Source organism: Poecilia formosa, unplaced genomic scaffold, assembly GCF_000485575.1.
Source record: "Poecilia formosa unplaced genomic scaffold, Poecilia_formosa-5.1.2 Scaffold24, whole genome shotgun sequence".
In the NCBI taxonomy this organism is placed as follows: domain Eukaryota; kingdom Metazoa; phylum Chordata; class Actinopteri; order Cyprinodontiformes; family Poeciliidae; genus Poecilia; species Poecilia formosa.
The window spans coordinates 463,641-482,095 of NW_006799963.1; the positions used below are offsets into that span (position 1 = coordinate 463,641).

Below are 18,455 nucleotides of genomic sequence, written 5' to 3' on the forward strand. Positions count from 1 at the left end.
TGAGCAGGTTACAGTGACAGACTGATGCTCTTTCAGGTCAGAGGGAACATTAATGCTGGGACTCCAAGGAGAATCTGTAATTCCACATTTATATACATTTTTAACAACAGAACACTGTGAAATAATTAATAATTAACATCAAACATTGAGCATAGACTTTGTACATAGGTTGTGCAATGTAGCATTTGAATCAGTGTTCATTACACTGCACTGAATTTGGTCTGAAAGTCAGATGCACAACAATAACTTTAGAACAAAACCTTCCCAAGTATCATCCCTCGTTCTCCACTGCCCTACAACCTAACCCTGAGTCTAACCCAAATTATAAATTAGTCCAAGATGTTCTATCATATATGCTAATGTCACTGTACTTTATCATGATCCGATACTGCTGTGGATCTTGGACATATTAACCAGCAAATCACAGAGAGTGCTGGCATATAATCCGTTACACATCGAAATTTGTGTACCGGATTATATGTATATAAAATATGTTTCTTTTATGCCAGGCTTTTAGCGCGGGAAGCCATCTAGATGGATGGAAAAAAAAAACAAAAAAACAAAAACAAGAACGCTGTATGCACTCGGTTTTTACCTTAGAATGGACAATTCATGTGTCAATTTGATACAATAGGGGCTTCCACACTTCCCATATCTGTGTCCTCTGTCACTTTTATCAGCAGTTGAAACGGTTTCATCCGTTGTTAACATGTGGTAACCTGTTTTTCCGAGCCGCCTTTAAACGCAACATGAGTGCTACGACGCTCGCGCTGGGTTTACACCTGTGCGGCAGTGAAGGAGACCTGCTGCTGCTACAGGTGTGTTAGAGTCATGGTAGCAAACCAGAAAAACGCAAAGAACTTTTCACAGTTTTTCCCCCAAACTAACCGACTGAGTTGAGTAAAGCTGCTGGATGACTAGCTAATATCAATACGTCACCTTAAGCTTAACAAGTTGCCTGTAGGCTACCGATGTTGTTGTCTATGTCCAGCTATGTACATTCATTTTGCCCCCAAAAGAAGTCGATTTCCCCCCCACCCCGCTCATTCTTAGAGACAGGGAGTCTCTAAGAATCCCCTCCCCCCTTCCCCCCACCTCACACCTCACAAACGTTGTTCAACCAGACAGCTATTTGTAATCTATAGGGGGGTCCAGAAAATGTTTGAAAACCACTGGTCCATACTTGTGTTGTGTAAATAATTTTGCCTTGCCCTACATGCCTGTGAATGTAAAGACTAAGAAAGTGTTTGTGTGTGTGTGTGCGTGCGTGCGTGCGTGCGTGCGTGCGTGCGTGTGTGTGTGTGTGTGTTTCTGGCACAACCATGACCAGGAACTATGCAAAGCAGTACCTGATTTCAGTGTTGAATAAATACTTTATGACAGATAAGACACTTGCCTCTCACGGTTACCTGCAGTGGTTCTGCACAAGCTGTTGCCATGCTCTTTTTGTTGTCAAGTCTTAAGAAGTACTTCCCCGCAAGTTTTGTGTTTACGTTGGAAAACAGAGTGGTGCATTTGAATTGGTCCAGGTCTCCAGTAATTTCTATTGGATATTTGTTAACTCCCTGACTCGTTGAGAATAGATTGTTTCCGCTTTTAATCCACACTCCCGCACGTTTTCCTATGGAAGAAAATCCATTTTGCTCCTTAAAGCTACACGGGACTTGCAAACAAGATCCGCTGAGTGCCTCATTCTGGATTGGTGTGGTAATGGAGACTCCTTCTTGTTGAGGAAGACAAACTGCCAAAACACCTGTTAAAACAAACTCACGGTGAACATTAAGTGAAACATAATCTTCCGACAAAGATAAGTTATTAACCACAACTGAAAGAAAGAGACTGTGACGGGCTGGTGCCCCATCCAGGGCGTACCCCGACAGGCACCAGCCCCCCTCCAAACCCCGACGGGATAAGGGTGTAAGAAAATGGATGGATGGATGGATGGATGGATGGATGGATGGATGGATGGATGGATGGATGGATGGATGGATGGATGGATGGATGGATGAAAGAAAGAGAACAAACGGCTCACTTGGAAGAAAGACGAGACTCAGTAACACTTTGGCTGTCGACATATTCCCAGACAGCGTTGCTATGACACTCTGAATGTCCTTCGTCGTCCTGCAGACTAGATGAAAACATGATGAAAACAAGTCAATTAGACACATTCTTAAGAAAATAAAAATTAGGTTTCTTTAAAGCAATGTTTATGTAACACTTTAAAAAATGCACTGTTGCATTTTGAGAGAACCTCCATGAAGTCTATTAATCTAAAAACATGATTTTATCTCCAAAAAGTTAAACACAGCAAACATTTTCTTACCAAATAAATTTGAATGCAAAGTCAAAATTTTCTTTTAAATCAAGCCATTTATGAAGTCAGTCAGCGGATGAATGACCGTCTTCTGTCCAAAAGATTTTGCCGTGGGAAACCTGCTTTTAACATTCTTTATTGTGTAAAGAGATTATATTATCTGGGTGGGCATGACCAAACAGATTTCGCAACGGTCTGCTAAAACCCAACTGAAGATATACATGTGAAATTTGCAGAACAGGTTTGAAAGTCTTGTCACGCAACTGAATTATATTAGTAAAATATGTTTTGAGTTTAGCAGTGCACCGGTAAGTGGTTAGCACATTTTACATCGCAGGAACTTTTTGTCAAAAAACGAGCAAAGTTTCAAACATACTTAAAAATCAAGGTTGGGGAGACACAGAACGGGAGCAATCCTCCTTCACTCAGCGCTTATAGTTGACGTTCTCAGCTGGGATAAGCAGGAAGCTTCAATTGGATCACAGGGTAAAGAAATAGCTGAAGCACATAAAAACTGACTAACTTTTATTTTTATTTAACAACCCTATATTTGCTTGTTTTAGAATGAACTCGTGGAATATGATTAAAAAGTCAGAACTTGTGTGCATCAAAAGGAGAGGCATCAAGATACAATGGTTAGCAAGGTCATTATCTAAAGATCCAGTATATAAATATATATTTACATAGTTCAAACCAGATATTTACACACATTGAATAATGAGACATAACACATTTTTTTCTCAGGTACTGAAATTAAATCCGAGCAAACATTTCCTGTTTTAGCTTCGTTAGAATTACCAAAATTATTATGATTTGCTAAATTCCAGATAACTTAGCGAGAGCGTTTTTTTTTTTTTGTTTTTTTTTTGCAACTTTCCCCGAATTAAAAACTTTCACACATTTAGTCAGTGTCAGGGATAACAGTCTTTTAAAACGTGTGACTGGGATCAAACCATTTGGGTTTCCTTCCACGCACTCCTCATAGGGTTAACTGAAAGGGTTAACTTGAAACATTTTGACTTCTTGTTTGACATGATGGGAAAGTCTAAAGCAATCAGCCCAAGTCATCAGGAAGAGAGTCGAGCAGCTGCATAAGTCTGGTTGATCCTTGGGGACATTTTACAGATCTTTGAAGGCGCCGCATTCATCTGCTCAAGCAATTTTATGCTAGTATTATAAGAATTGACGTGATAGGAAAGTCCAGCCACCATGCAACTCAGGAGTTCAGTTCTTTTGTCTTTTGAACCTTAAAGGCAGAAAAAAAAAAAGAATTTTCACCAGAATTATCAGTGGAGTTTTTGTGTTCTTGTGATATCAGAAATAAAAATGATCTAATAGATTAAAAGTCAATTTCTAATACATTACATTTACATAATGTAAAGACAAAAAAGTACATTTCTGTGATTACACAACAGCAGTTATTGCTGCTTCATTTCAATGTAAATATCCTCCGAACTGTCAACAGTCCGCACTGAGGAGTTTCTTGGCCTGGACTTTTTGACCTGGGCGTAGACTGCGTCCTCCTGTCCTCTGTCCTTCATAGAGGCATAGAAAGCTTCTGATCGTCTCTGGAAAAAGTTCATGTCCTCGTAATCGAGTTCTTCAGTTTTATCAGGAGGCACTTGAACTGTAACATCCTCATCTGGTTCAGCCTATGGAGAAAAACAAAAAAGTACATAAATATTTCACTTTGTGCTGATGGTGTCAAATGTAACGTACAGGTTTAATCCCATTTACCCACCTGAGTTTGTTGGGGAGTTCGATGTTTGGACTTGAAGAAACTGGAAAAATATTAGAGAGTTATCAGAATAATTCTGATGTTATTTATTTATTTATTTATTTTAACAGCCTGACTTTTCTTTTTTTTTTTTTTTTACTGACACATGTCCTTGCATCTGAACTACTGTACATGTAAATGTGGTGGAGAACTCTGCCCAGGGCACCACAGGCTGGGCACCTACAACTACACATGAGGAAGCCGCTTGTTTATACTCACCAAACTGAGGAAACCAAGGAGATGAACGCGAGGTAAATGAACAGCAAAACAACTGAAGCAAGAACTGTCTGCATCCCCGTTTCTTGGAAAGTGAAACACAATAACAAACCGATAACAAATAAAGTACAGCAGTATAGGACAGTGTGGACCGTACTGTGAAATATAAAACACTCCATCTTTATGAAGGTTACAGTGATATGGAGAAGCAGAAATAAACAGAAATGAAACTCAGATGTTACCTTTATTTTTCAAGTGAATCCATGATGATGTCTGATTGCCAAGAATATTTGCAGCCACACAAAAATAACTTTCTTTATTTGTCATGTTGGTCATCTGGAGATTGTAAACCGGCCCCACAGACACATTAACGGCTCCATGTTTACTGATCCAGAACCAGGTGAATCTGGGTGGAGGTTTGGCTCTGCTGGAGCAGCTCAGCTCCACCCAGCTACCTGCTGACACCAAACCTGATGGACTGATGGATGCTGAGGTGTTTCTAGGAGCATCTGAGGAAAATGAGACACATGAACTTCATTGATCACAAACAGCTGAACCATGACCTGCTGACAGGATCACTTACATGAAACACTGAGAGTCACTTCTGTCCCTGCTGTCTTGTTTCCTCCAATCACAGGATATCTGGCAGAACATGTGATGTTGTATCCATCATGTGTGTCTGACAGAGTGATGTTCTCCTGGATTTTAGCTGTAAAGGTTCCATCTGTGTTTTTCTCTGTTTGTCTGAGAGAGTCTTGTTGGAGATTCCAGGTGAGTTGAGGAGGTGAGTGTGGACAGGGAGTGAAAGCTGAGCAGGTTACAGTGACAGACTGATGCTCCTTCAGGTCAGAGGGAACATTAATGCTGGGACTCCAAGGAGAATCTGGGAATAACAATACATGAAATGACAAAAAGAAAAATAGAGAAAAAAGAACTGATGAGAAGAGTTCGACAGTAAATGGATCCAAATATGATTTGCTGCAAATCTGCTGCATAGATTTATCAGCCCACAAGGAGGCTCCCAAGAGCTCTTATTCCTATATAAGTTAGAGTTACAAATACATAACAGCACAAAGAAAAGCCTACATAGTCCCATTAGTAGTTTGATTGTATTGAACATAGAGTAATAAAAGCATAAACAAAGTTATATGCAAACAAAACAAAAGAAGGACAGCAGTAAAGTATATTTACTGCTGTTTAATACTATTGTTAAACATTAGGTATATTTACACATTTGTATTTGTTAGCTGCTTTATAATGTTTCTAATCTAATGTTGCTTTTGAATGAGCTGTGGTCAAATTTTACACACCAGTTCTTTGCAAATACACTCGACCAGGGGTGTAGAACTCATTTTCATCTTGGGTCACATCAAAAATCCTAATGCTCATAAAGGGCCGGTTGTGCCAGAATGTATTGATAAAACCAATTAAACAGTTAAAATATTAATAAATAGCTGTTCCTCCTGGGTTTTGTGATTGTTTGTGTTTTTGTTGGGGGTTTTTTTTGTTTGTTTTTTGCAGATTTTGTGGTGCCCATTAAGAAATGTTTGTAATTAATTTTTACAACATTTGCATTGTTGTATGATGTTAAATGTGACTTTTTATTACTTGCCGTATCATTTATGGACTATAACTTGACATCCAGTAAGGCTGAGACAGCAATGACTTAAACTCACTTTGACTAATTTAGAGACATTATGCACTAAAAAAAATGGAGATTTGTTTATTTTGTGTGAATTTTGCAGATTTGTGAAAAACTGGAAGGACCATTAATTTGGAGGCTAGGGGGCCACATTAAAAAATTACAGGGGGCCAGATGTGGCAACCGGGCCTTGAGTTTGACATCTGTGCACTAGACAATGATTTATATTTTTCTTTTTTTCTGTCAGAAGGGCACTAAATATGATTGTTCCCCTTTGTGTCTATGAGCAGACGATATGAGTTGGTCAGACCTGGAACTTGATTATTTCATACCTGTCATATAGAGCATGTCAGTTTTTTGACTGTTTGCTTCAGTAACTTTCCTGAGCACATCAGTAATTGAGGCCACTATTCAATTCTGCTGAAGCAATAAAAGAATGTTTAAAAATATTTAATCCTCTTCATCTCATGCTTCTTTATATTTATGATGTCATGATGAATTGTCATATCTGACTGATAAGGCTAAGTCACCACAATTCGGATTTAGAAATAGAATAAAATATTTAAAAGGAAGTTACCTTACCTTTAACTGTTACAGTGAGAGGATGAGCGCAGCTTGTTGCTCTGAACGGTCCGTTCTCAATCCTGAAGAAGTACATGTCTGTATATCTTGAGTTTAAATCAGAAAACAGTGTGGTGCAGTTGTTCTCTGAAAGGTTTCCAGTTAATTCCAATGGATAGGTGTTCACTGACTTACTGCTGTTGAAAATTACATCATTTGGATTAGAGTCAAAGTCTAAAGTACCTTTCATCCAAACGCCATAGATACTAATTTCCTTGTTAAATTCAGAATGATTTGCAATAAAACTACATGGGATCTCCAAACAAGATCCACTCAGAGCTTCAATGTTGTTTGGTGCCGTGATATTGAAGATCGCTGGTTTTTTATGACAGTAATGAGCCAAAGCACCTGTAAAAAAACAACAAAAAAATCAAACAAATGATGAACATAATGTCAACGAAAGTCATCAGTCAGCAGAGAAACGTCATTATCCCTAAACTCCAGTGGAGCTGCAGCATGTTAACACGTGATGTGATTCATGTGACGTCTCCAAATGGAAGGAAGGGAACAAACATCTCACCTGGAAGAATGAAGACACTCAGAGACATGCTGATGGTCAGCATGTTTACAGGAAGAGCTGCCATTAGTCTCATAGTCCTCCTTCAATAAAAATAAAACAAATGCCAAGGCATTTGAACTGAACGTTACATTGTTTCACATCTGTCCTTACCCTCCTGTTATGTTCGTTTCTTAGGTACAGCAATCATGTTTGTGGGTCAGTTTGACCCGTCGAGTGTTTAATCATGCAATAGTGTCAGAAACCAAAAAATTCCTCCAAAACATGTTTGTATCTGATTATTAACTCCAATACTAACCAATTCAATCAATATTTGTGCAATGATGTTTTTTTTTTATTCATTTATTTCTCACAAATAAAGGATCCACGACGACAACTTACTCATTTAGTCAATTTGAAAATGTAAAGTACATTTTTTATGTCCACTGAAAAAAACCTACACACACACACACAAAAAACAATTAACTTTAAAATTGATCTTTTGAAAAAGATGTATATTACATTTTGACAGTGATGTCAGTAACGCGTTACTGACTGTAACAGGGCGGCCGTTTGCGGTTGGATTTTACGGTGCAGAAGATTACGAGAGGTAGAGTCAGGTGGAAACCGCAGTCAGTTTATTCTCCTCACAGCATCAACACACACACTCAATAACAATCAATCCTCACACAGGTGAAACTACAGGCTTAAATAGTCTCAGCTGTGTTGGACCCAACCACCTCCAATTCACAGGGGGATCTCACTTAAATCTCCACCTATTTAAATAAAATACACTTTATTAAAAATAAACATTTAAATTTACTTTTTATAAATATTTTATATTTTATCTTACACCAAATGAAACACCACAAAAAACCCATAAACAATTATCTCCCCACACTTTTCAATGGCCTCTCCCGGAACCTATAAATGGTGCCTGGACCCCCGGGGTAGTAATTGTCCAAACACCCTGGAGAGCTGTGCAGAGCCCAGAACAAAAGGCTACATGCTAATTACTAAAATATTCAATAAATACAATTAAAACTTCTCGTGTGCAAATTATTTATGTGCAAATCTCTGCTTAAAGTGCAGTGCTAAATAAAGTGCTTGTTAATAAAGTGCAAAAAATGCTTTTAAAGTGCTATACAGTGACTTAAATAAAAATAGACCCAGTAATGAAGCTCTCTTCATTACACTGACGTAGGACCACTTTTTTCAGTAACGAGTAATGTAACGCGTTGCTATTTCAAATCCAGTAGTCAGACTACAGTTACTTATCACTTACTTTGCGTTACTGTGCGTTACTATTTTGTTTTGTCATTTCATTTCATTTCCTCTACGCTTCTTGTGGAGCGACCGCCGTTTCTATGCGACAGTATCAGCAGCGACAGAAATGGAAACAAGGGAGGGAGACGCGCATTTTGACGGTGGAGAGACAGGAACTGTTTTGAGTTTCTGTTGCCAAGTCCGATTATTATAAGCGCCTTTGGGCTTGTCCTGTTTCTAAAGTCGCTTGCAAATTTAATGAGTCGCGGGCTGCGCTTTTTTGGGGGCTCGTTTTTGAACATGACGTTACTCATTTGGGCTTGGAAATAAACAGAGACTCATAATAAATCCCGGGATTTGTCCGTCATCCAGGTAGTTTTCGTCAGGCCTTCCAGGTCTATCCATTCCCGGATGATCCGTCCTGCTGTGTCTTTATTAATGTCAAGTGTGAATGACGTCGAGCTTCGCGTTGCGCTCCAGAAAACTGCAAGACTAATATGAACAGCGCAACATGAATGAAAACAGTCATGAATGAACGAGTCCGTAAAGTTGAGCAACTAAACGCCATTATAATAATTACTATTAAGACAAGTGTCACAAATCTGTGCAGAAGGATATCTGAGTTGTGGAGCCACAGGAGGAGCGCTGTGCGCTGCGCTCTGACAACAGACGCGGGGCGTAACACAGAACCTGGAGGCTGGGGCAGAGAGGGGGGCTTTAAAATCCTTCTTAGAGTTGTCCAGACAATAGTGGCACACACAAATGACTAACGCTTTTTTTTTTTTTTTTTTGTACTGTTGTAACCATTAAAAATTAAAGTTTAAAAAAAAAAAATTAAGCTTTAAAACGAGTCAATTTGACCCGCAACGTAACAGGAGGGTTAAAATTCAAACAGTAAAACCATCAGCCTACCTTCCTACCTGTGCAGATTTACTTAATTAACTTTTAAATATTGCCAAAAGACTTGTCTTCTTTTAAGATGAAAGAATCTCAGCTTTAAAATCTCTGTGTGGAAATCATAGCACCAACTTACCAAAGATCTGCAGTTAAAAATGGAAACAGTTCAGTTTTCCTCGCTGTTAATATTCTCGTTTGAGCTGATCAGCATCAGATCCAATAGCCAATCTCTCTGAATGTGTGTTGGAAAAAACACATCAACTTGTTTTTATTTGTCTCCCCTTCACATCCTGACCTCAAGAAAGAGGAAGTTACCTTTAGATCCAATAGCCAATCTCTCTGAATGTGTGTTGGAAAAAACACATCAACTTGTTTTTATTTGTCTCCCCTTCACACCCTGACCTCAAGAAAGAGGAAGTGAGGAAGTTACCTTTTGAGCATCTTGCTGCTGCCACAGTGTTTCCTTATTAGGGGTGTTTAGTAGCACAGACTTACTTGACTGCTGAACAGTAGATTAAATGTTCAGCTACGCAAACAGCAGAAAATGCTTTTGTTTGAGAATGAATGTTTTCTACAAAACATTCACATTTATTAATCATTTATAATGTACTCAAGGTGAAAACGGGTGTCAGTTTTGCTCGTTTCCGTCCATCAGCTGCAGATGAGAATATGATCTTTATTGCTGCATAGAAAATACTGGGAAGAGTCAGACAGTTTTGCTTGAGGAGTTTGTACAAAGTCTCACCATGTGAAAAATGAAGTGGACTTTTATGAACATTTTGGCGTCAAAATGTCTAGTCGAGATAGCATCTTGGGTCTGAATGTGTAAGTCTTCTGTGAACAAGAATAGCCACAGTTTTAAAACAAGGCACCTTTTCTCGGAAAGTATCGTGTGAGTACTATTACTAATGTTAATATTACTATTACTACCATTAGTGGCTATACAGACTGGTGACCTACAGCAGAATTTAGATGCATAGCTCTTGCTACAATTACAGCCTGGTCTGGCCAAAAACCCGGCTAGTTAGAAATGATTGTGCGAGAAAACAGTGGCAGAGTGTACTTCTGCATCTGCTGTGCCAAACTATGAGATCACGTGCTCTCGACTCGTACTAGTGTGAATTATTCACTTCTGTTTACTTTTTCCATAAGTCAAAAGCTGCAGCATTTATAAAACAATGGTAGTCAGTCCCTACTCTTCATATATGGGTGTTTGGTCAGGTTCCCTCTGCGTGACATTCTAACTTTTTGAAAGGCGTGTAAAAAGTGCTACAATCTTTGCCCTCTCGATGTATCTGTTTTAAACAGTGTTAATCTGGCTTCACCTTTAAAAGATCCTCTGGCTCTCTGAATACATGGCTTTATCTTCATTTCTGCTTAATTTGTAAAGAACAGAGAAGGGGACATCTTCATATGGTAGAATGGCGTCATCCTCATGACATCGCCTTATTCTTATTTTTGCACAATACAAAATTAAAACGAATATGGTGGGTGGAGGCTATAAGTCCACATATGCATGGACGTGTGATAGGTGGTGGTATGCACCACCAAAGTTGTTTGCAATCCATTAATAATGAGGAGAAAAAGCTTAATAAAAATGTTTAAGAAGAATAAGGACATATTTTCTGTCATGAAAATGTCTGTCAGTAATAATAATCCCGGACACCTAGAAGAAGCCGATGTCCCTTTAAGCTCCAGGATCATCACGCAGTTTTCTGGTTTTGAATGTTGCTGCCTCACTGCTGCGGCTGTAGTTCACCAAACAACTCAAAGCTTCTACATGTCACAGTGACTTCTGCATTAAGTTTGAAAGCCAACGTGGGGTCAACTTATTCACTGTTAAGATCTGATGCAATGCATTTCTTTGCGACACTGGCACAGCTAACCACATTTCCTGCAGAGCTGTACTGCATCTACCTCCGCAGACAGTTTATTGCTTGTTGGTGTGTCACTAAGATGTGTTTAAATATAACCTGGAGCGTTAGTTTTATGTTCCTTCTCTTACCATGAGAACTACTTTTGTTTTTTCCTCAATTTCCTTTTACTAAACTTTCAAGTGATCACAGATCACCATCTCTTAAGTTTTTTTTTTTTGTTGTCTTTTTTTCTTCAGATTTCTTCTTTTGCAAGCTGTTGCAAGCTGAAATATGCATACAGTAATTCTCCTGCAGGATGCTTGTACCTATTTGTTCAGGTGACAATGTTTTATTTTTTACTCTGTATTTGAGAATTTAGATTTGTGAGGTGATTTTGAGCGATAAAAAGATTCTAAATAAAAAATTAATTCACTCAGGTAAGAATTTACTCTTACATCTTGGTATTAAAAGCAAACTGAGTAAAAAAAAAATTCATTTGAAATGAGTTCAGAGAACATGAAACACAAATCATTAAAAGAAATTGAAGATAATCTGTCATTTCCATATTTATCCCACTCCACTCCCTTTTTGTAAATACCCTAAAAAGCTCATGCTATGTTGCACACGTACGATATTTGGTATTTTTAGCTTTAAGTGAATAACATAAAAGAATCGGCTTTATTTTGTGTAAATGCACATTATACCTTATAGGAGTATTCACACGTTTTTCAAGCAGTGCAAAATTAGAAACTGGAAGAATTAATTGAACCCAATCCGTTCAACCTGTTGCTAAACGGTAAGAGTCTTTCTCTCGCTGAAATGTAAAACTTCATCCCAGGTACAAGTCTTTTGCTGGTGCTTTGTTTCCTGACGTGTCTTATTGCTGTTTTATCCGTCTTTCTATCAAATCCTGTTGTCTCAGCTGAAGACAGTACCCACAGTATGATACTGCCACCATTTATGTAAGCTTGTCCAAAGTGCAGGATAATACGTTTCAACATGTGAAATGTCTCCACAACTTATCCCTGACCTGCTGCCGGGTTTCTGTGTGTCCACTAACGCTGATCTCTGACAAAAACCTCTGGGGCCTTTAAGCTGCAGTAGGTAACTTGTGCAGACTTCTATAAACAGATTTCCTGTAAGTTTTTGTCTCTGCCATTAACAAGAGCTGCAGCAAACCGGAAAACATGACCAACTCATTGACAAGTGTGACTAAGGTCTTACTAAAGGAGCTTGTTTTGGTGTTTTCCCCATAGATTATCTGTCTCATGTCATGCTGTCAGGACAAAGTGATAGTTTTAACAAATATGTAAAAAAACAAAAACAAAAAAAAAACATACTTTTTAAAAATTACACACTGCAGCTTTAGCAGAATAACTTGATTTATATAAAGACTAAATTAAATTACACACAAATATCATGTTTGCTAGTTAGATGACTTCTAAGGGTAATCTGGATTATATGTGGGGCCATCGGAGTAAAAAAGACTAAATTCACATGCATGCCACACTTTTCAGATTTATATAAAATTCTGCATTTCCCTTTTATTCCTACTTCCCTCCCACGAATAACATTATGTTTATGTAGCACGTAAAATCCCACTGAATTTGTATGGGGTCTTTTTTTTGCAGATATATGTGCTGTGAAAAGTGGTTTCATCTAAACCGCAGCTTCTTTACAAGAATGAGGAAAGATGGCATTTTTTCACAAGGCACTGGAGGGCAAACCTCCCCAGCTTCCTCAGCTCTGACGGGAAGGCCCCTCAGACCCCCCTCCCCCCCCGCATTGAATGTGTCCAGTGGAAGAAGTTCAAGACAAAAAAAACTGTTCTGTGTTCTAGCCTCCAAAAAAAAAAAAAGTTCTTTTTTAAAAAAGGTGTTGAAAACGGAAACGAGCGAGTGCAAAAAGTTAAACAAATTAAAAAAGAGGAACCTAGCTTAACATATAGCCATTGCAGCAGTTGCTCTGACATTGCGGTTGAAAGAAGAAGTGCAGCATCACATCACCATCTAACCATTAACCATATGCAGTGTGGTGCAGTGAAATGATGAAGTGAAAATAAAATTGCCCATTTTGTGTGCTTAACATATCCTTTTAATGGTGATTAAAAAGGCTAGGCTTTAAATACTTTGTTGAAGTACAACATATGATGACTTCCTGTTGCAATGCAAAGCAAGGTGTAAAAGACACACAGCTCCCCAACCCCCAAAACAAACAAACAAACAAACAAAAAAACAGCACAAAAATATCACAAAATAGCACGTGATGAATATGCAAAGTGAAGTAGCTTCAACAGATACCTCTAGCTAACTTTATTTTAAAGAAAAAAGTTACTTTTTCTTCACTTGAGCATAGATATCATCTGTGGTGTGCGTTGAGCACTTTCTTGACTTGGACACTCTGACTTGTGCATAAACTGTCTCTTCCTCTTTGCCGTGCTCCTCTGAGGTAGAGGAAGCTTCAGGTTTCCTCTTGAAGAAAGTCACTTCTCCGTACTGCAGGTCTTCAGCAGCAGCAGACGGTGTTTGTACCGCAGCCTCCTGACCAGCTGGAGTCTGTGGGGGAAAAAAAAAAAAAAAATCTCTTGAAAACAGTTCATGCTTAAACCGGCTCTGGCACAGACTGAAGATACGTTGCAGTGCTAAACATTTACCCACCTGAGTCTGTTGAGGAGTTGGCTGTTTGGACTTGAAACATCTGGAAGACATTGGAGAGCTGTCAGAATAAGTCTTTAAAGTTATTGTTGCCTTTAGTCACTGAAAGGTAAATCTATTTTAGTATTATAGTTCAAAACTATAGTGGGAATGGAATATGACAATGTTTTCAAATGTTTCTATTCGTGCCAGTCATATAAAATTCAAACCAGATGTCAACAGCAGTAACCCGAGTAGTTCACACATAGAAGAAATGAAGCATGAATGATGTTGTGCTTTCATTTTTGTAAGATTCATCTTTGTAAGATTAACTTCAAGATGTTTCCTGTATGGGGAAACTAGTAACATACATTGCTCAGCTGTTTGACTCACTCCTCTTTAAAAAAAAAAAAAGAAAAAATCATGAAGGTTCTTCGGATCAATTAAGAGTTTTTATTTCATTTTATTTTTTTATTTTATATTTTTAGAATTATTGTCTTGTATGTAATCCACATTTCTGTTTTCTTCCGATGTTTACAAGAATGCTCAAACGAAAAGCAAATTTCTCCATTTATAATTAGGCTGTTTAGTACAAAGAAATATGTTGTCATTTAAATAAATTACACACAGCACTCTACAATTTTTGACATCACACATCACGATGTTTACATCTGCAAACCTCAAGATGCTTTTGGTGTGATGCACTGTAATGATTGTAGTGATTATTAAATAATTACATTTTCTTCACTAATGTAAAACATATCAATTGCTAAGCAGTATGGAGTCACAGTGAGCGAGTACTCTTAGTCAGTTTTTACCATTCTACCTGCAAACATTGTGTGTGTGATGACCCCTAAAAGTTCAGCTTTGGCCGTTTTCTGACAGGACTGAGTTCCTCCCGTTTTTCACTGGCTTGTCCAAATCCCACGCAGCTTCAACGTGTTTTTTATTCAACTGTGGAACGTTGTGCAGCGAGTGTTCAAAGAGGCCGTTGCAGCAAATGCATAATCTACAGGTACAAACATTGAATTGTACATAGAAGCAGGAATGTTTCCAACTTCTTGGCTTTCTGTTGCTTTTCGCTCACCCTTATCTTTTTCTGTCCAAAAAACCTAATTTGTGGAGGTCTGTAATTGGATGTTTTATATATGTGGACGACTTGGGTTGTTGTTGACAAAACCATTCATATGAATTAATCTAAATTAAGAACAGATTTGGTTTACTTCACTGAAATCAGCTAATTTATATCTCTCTAATTTCTAATACCTACCTGACATAAAGAACCAGACAGATCAGCACCAACAGCGCAATTGCCAGTGCAATTGGCAGCCAGAAAAGATGTCCGTTCACGATACCTGAATAAAACAAAATAGGAACATTTACCCCAACGTTTAGGCATCAGATGTTGAGAATGTTCCTCATATTTAGTGGTTTTAAAAATATCTACCTTTAATCCTAAGTCTCACTGATGATGTCTGATTTCCCAGATAATTTGTAGCCACACAGTAATATTCTTCCTCAGTGGCATTGAAGCTGTAAACTGGCCACACAGACACATTAGTGTCTCCATCATTGTTGTTCCTGAACCAGGTGAATCTGGGTGGAGGTTTGGCTCTGCTGGAGCAGCTCAGCTCCACCCAGCTACCTGCTGACACCAAACCTGATAGACTGATGGATGCTGAGGTGTTTCTAGGAGCATCTGAGGAAAATGAGACACATGAACTTTATTGATCACAAACAGCTGAACCATGACCTGCTGACAGGATCACTTACATGAAACACTGAGAGTCACTTCTGTCTCTGCTGTCTTGTTTCCTCCAATCACAGGATATCTGGCAGAACATCTGATGTTGTATCCATCATGTGTGTCTGACAGAGTGATGGTCTCCTGGATTTTAGTTGTAAAGGTTCCATCTGTGTTTTTCTCAGTTTGTCTGAGAGAGTCTTGTTGGAGATTCCAGGTGAGTTCAGGAGGTGAGTGTGGACAGGGAGTGAAAGCTGAGCAGGTTACAGTGACAGACTGATGCTCCTTCAGGTTTGTTTGATCACCTGAAATAGTCATGCTTGGTTCCCAGGCAGAATCTGAAATTCCACATCAGACAAAATTATTTTTTTAGGTTTACAGTTAAATAAATAATGTATGTTGTTAAGCAGAAGTGAACATATTCAGGTACTAAACACCAAAATTATTTTTTTCTGTTACATTCATTTATATTTAAACTAATTCAAGATGGGATTAAAATTTAGACTTTGGAATTTGATTAATATTTCACAAAGATATTACGTTAACTGACCATGGGTTGCTTATCTAGAGCACTTTTTTAAGTTCAAGAATGAATGATAAATATTGTGGTGGTCTCTCAGGAGGGCTAAAAAAACCTTTTCATTTTGATTTTCTACTACTACTAATAAACATTGCAACTAAAAAAAAGTGTATCTCTGACTCCAACTCAATGATGAGTGATGAGTTTTTCTTTGTCTTGGGTTTTGCTTTGTTGTTTTGTCTTTATCTTTGGTGGATTTCACTTAACACCAAAAAACAGCATCAGCTGAAGATTATTGTCTTCATATATTCACAATGATTCTCTTTGTGAATACATACATGCAAACCATGGAGCGTTAGTGTTGAAAAATTAAATATTTCTAGCAATAATAATACTGACAATGAGGAAGAAGTTGAAAATGTTTTTCTTCTAACATTTTTTTCCAACAGCGTTTTGTTCCTGTGTACAAATGAGTTGAAGCTCAGCAGATGTCCCTTTTATTTTATTTTTACCTCAGAAAAAATTAAAAACTGGATCTCAGTGTTTGAGAATTAGAAAAAAATATCTACAACACTTTATTTTGTAATAACTGGCATCCTGCTGTAGAAAACAACAGATGATCAGAAAATATACATGTAAAAACCCAAACTCTTAGAATGAAATTTCTGTTATTCTAAATTAATGGAGTGATGAAGATAAAGTTCTTACCTTTAACTTTTATTTGAACATGATCACAATTAGCTGTTGCCTTATATGGTCCGTTCACGATTCTGAAATAATATGTGTCTTCATAGCTGGTTTTTAAATCAGAAAATAGAGTTGTGCAGTCATTTTCCTTCAGGATTCCAGTTATGTTCATTGGATAGACGTTGTCTGATTTGCTGCTGTCAAACACTTTATTTGTTTCATCTTTATCATCATTTATGTACCAAAGTCCACTGATTTCTGTCTCATTGTTAAAATCAGCATCCCCATTGATTGCTACAAATGTACAGGGGATATGCAAACAAGATCCGTTTAGTGTTTCCATCTCCTTTGGGGTAGTAATGTGAAGGTGTGATGTACAGCCAGCCACAAGACCTGTAAAAGCAGAACCAACAATAAAATAATGTGGATAAAATCTGAGAAAGAAAGAAACCTTTCTACAAACTTCTGTTTAGCTGCTGGAAGTTACATGAGGAGCCTTTAAACATTATCAGGATCAAATATTTCAGACTAAAAATTATTTTTTTTAAATCTCAACTTGAAAGGAAGAGAACAAACATCTCACCTGGAAGAAAGAAAACACTCAGTAACACGTTGACTGTGAGCATGTTCTCAGACAGAGCCGCCATCAGAGTCTGACGGTCCTTCTTCATCTGTTTATACTTTTAATGTTTATATTAAGCAGAGGACCCTGTTAAAAATAAAATGTTGCTTTTAGAAGTCAAGAAGCTAAGCCGAAGCTTCCAATAAAATTATTCATGGTACAACTACATCAATTCATCAGCAAAAATAAAATAAAATAAAATAAAATGTTTCATGTAAATGTAATATACTTACCAAATTAATCCAAATTTTAAGCAAAATCTGCATTTAAACCGGGCAAAGTGACTGGAACGTCAGTTCTTCAGCAGAAGATCTGGAAGCTTTTAAAAAGGAAGTATTATTTCAAAGCTTGACACATACGGGTCCTTCCTCCTTCTTTAAAAGAGGATGCTTGATGTTTAAGGCCTCCTCTGTTTGCAATACTTAAGACCACATTCAACCCATGAACATATTTATGTCTTACAACGTATTCTATGTTGACACAGTTATTGTGTTGTGGATGCTTATTGCTTCACAGGAGTCACGTTACAAAAAATGTCATTCCAGTGAATGGCACACACTTTGCAGTTGATTCTAGTTATCTAGCAGTAAATGCTCAGATAATTATTCAAATTAATTTAAAATATTTCCATCCAAGTTGTTATGCTTTGAAACCGTTTGTCAAATTGTATTTGCATGCATGTCTTGAGTCACCTTCTGTCATTATATTATCTATAGCTCAGTGAAAGAACAGGAACATGTTCTTCCTCTGCCACCACAGCCGTTTGTCGTTTTTTTTTTTTTTTTTTTACAATAATCCAGTGGATTATTTTAGTAAGTTCAGCTTTTTTAAAATTTGGTGTCAGCTTGCAGAACTGGAGAGGATGTGGGGTCTATTTATTTCTCTTGAAAACTGATAGTAAGGGAGCCAGATGAGAGGAGTAATTAGGGAAGTGAAAGTAGAAACAGTGATGAGTCATAATAAAAGAAACGAGATAAAGAGAACATTGAAGAGCTTGTTCCAGAAATTAGGAAAAATGTTATGTAGGACATGACCTTTCATATTGGAGATGGTAGATGGTAAAAAGGCTCCTGAAATCTATCCTTACATCTGTCACTGGAAAACAGATGGACTAGAAATCCATTGGTGTCTCATTGCAGGTTCAAATCCTGCAAACAATTATCA

At 37.7% G+C, this 18,455-nt stretch overlaps 2 protein-coding genes and 1 long non-coding RNA gene across 3 annotated transcripts in view; all 3 read right to left on the minus strand.

Annotated features, from left to right (window-relative positions):
• Positions 1–1,402: 1,402 nt before the first annotated feature.
• On the minus strand, positions 1,403–2,410 carry LOC103135312 (uncharacterized). Its single transcript, XR_475915.1, has 3 exons — positions 2,324–2,410; positions 2,033–2,128; positions 1,403–1,753 (listed from the first exon to the last, which is right to left on the minus strand). It is a non-coding gene; the product is annotated as an uncharacterized LOC103135312 (long non-coding RNA).
• Positions 2,411–3,717: 1,307 nt separating this feature from the next.
• The window catches only part of LOC103135311 (B-cell receptor CD22-like), a gene marked incomplete at its 5' end in the record, with an annotated part of 43,962 nt that continues 29,224 nt past the window's right edge, over positions 3,718–18,455 (minus strand). Inside the window, 5 exons of the mRNA XM_016669413.1 lie at positions 3,718–3,966; positions 4,056–4,095; positions 4,311–4,392; positions 4,550–4,816; positions 4,891–5,190. Coding sequence (XP_016524899.1) covers positions 3,733–3,966; positions 4,056–4,095; positions 4,311–4,392; positions 4,550–4,816; positions 4,891–5,190 — 923 coding nt within the window. The remainder of the gene's footprint in view (positions 3,967–4,055; positions 4,096–4,310; positions 4,393–4,549; positions 4,817–4,890; positions 5,191–18,455) is intronic.
• LOC103135310 (sialic acid-binding Ig-like lectin 12) lies at positions 13,388–17,697 on the minus strand. The gene is made up of 8 exons (XM_007547957.2): positions 17,525–17,697; positions 17,253–17,349; positions 16,691–17,062; positions 15,492–15,800; positions 15,166–15,417; positions 14,989–15,073; positions 13,743–13,782; positions 13,388–13,640 (listed from the first exon to the last, which is right to left on the minus strand). Exons 1-8 carry the CDS (start codon positions 17,555–17,557, stop codon positions 13,416–13,418), a joined length of 1,413 nt encoding a protein of 470 aa, XP_007548019.1. The 5' UTR covers positions 17,558–17,697; the 3' UTR covers positions 13,388–13,415.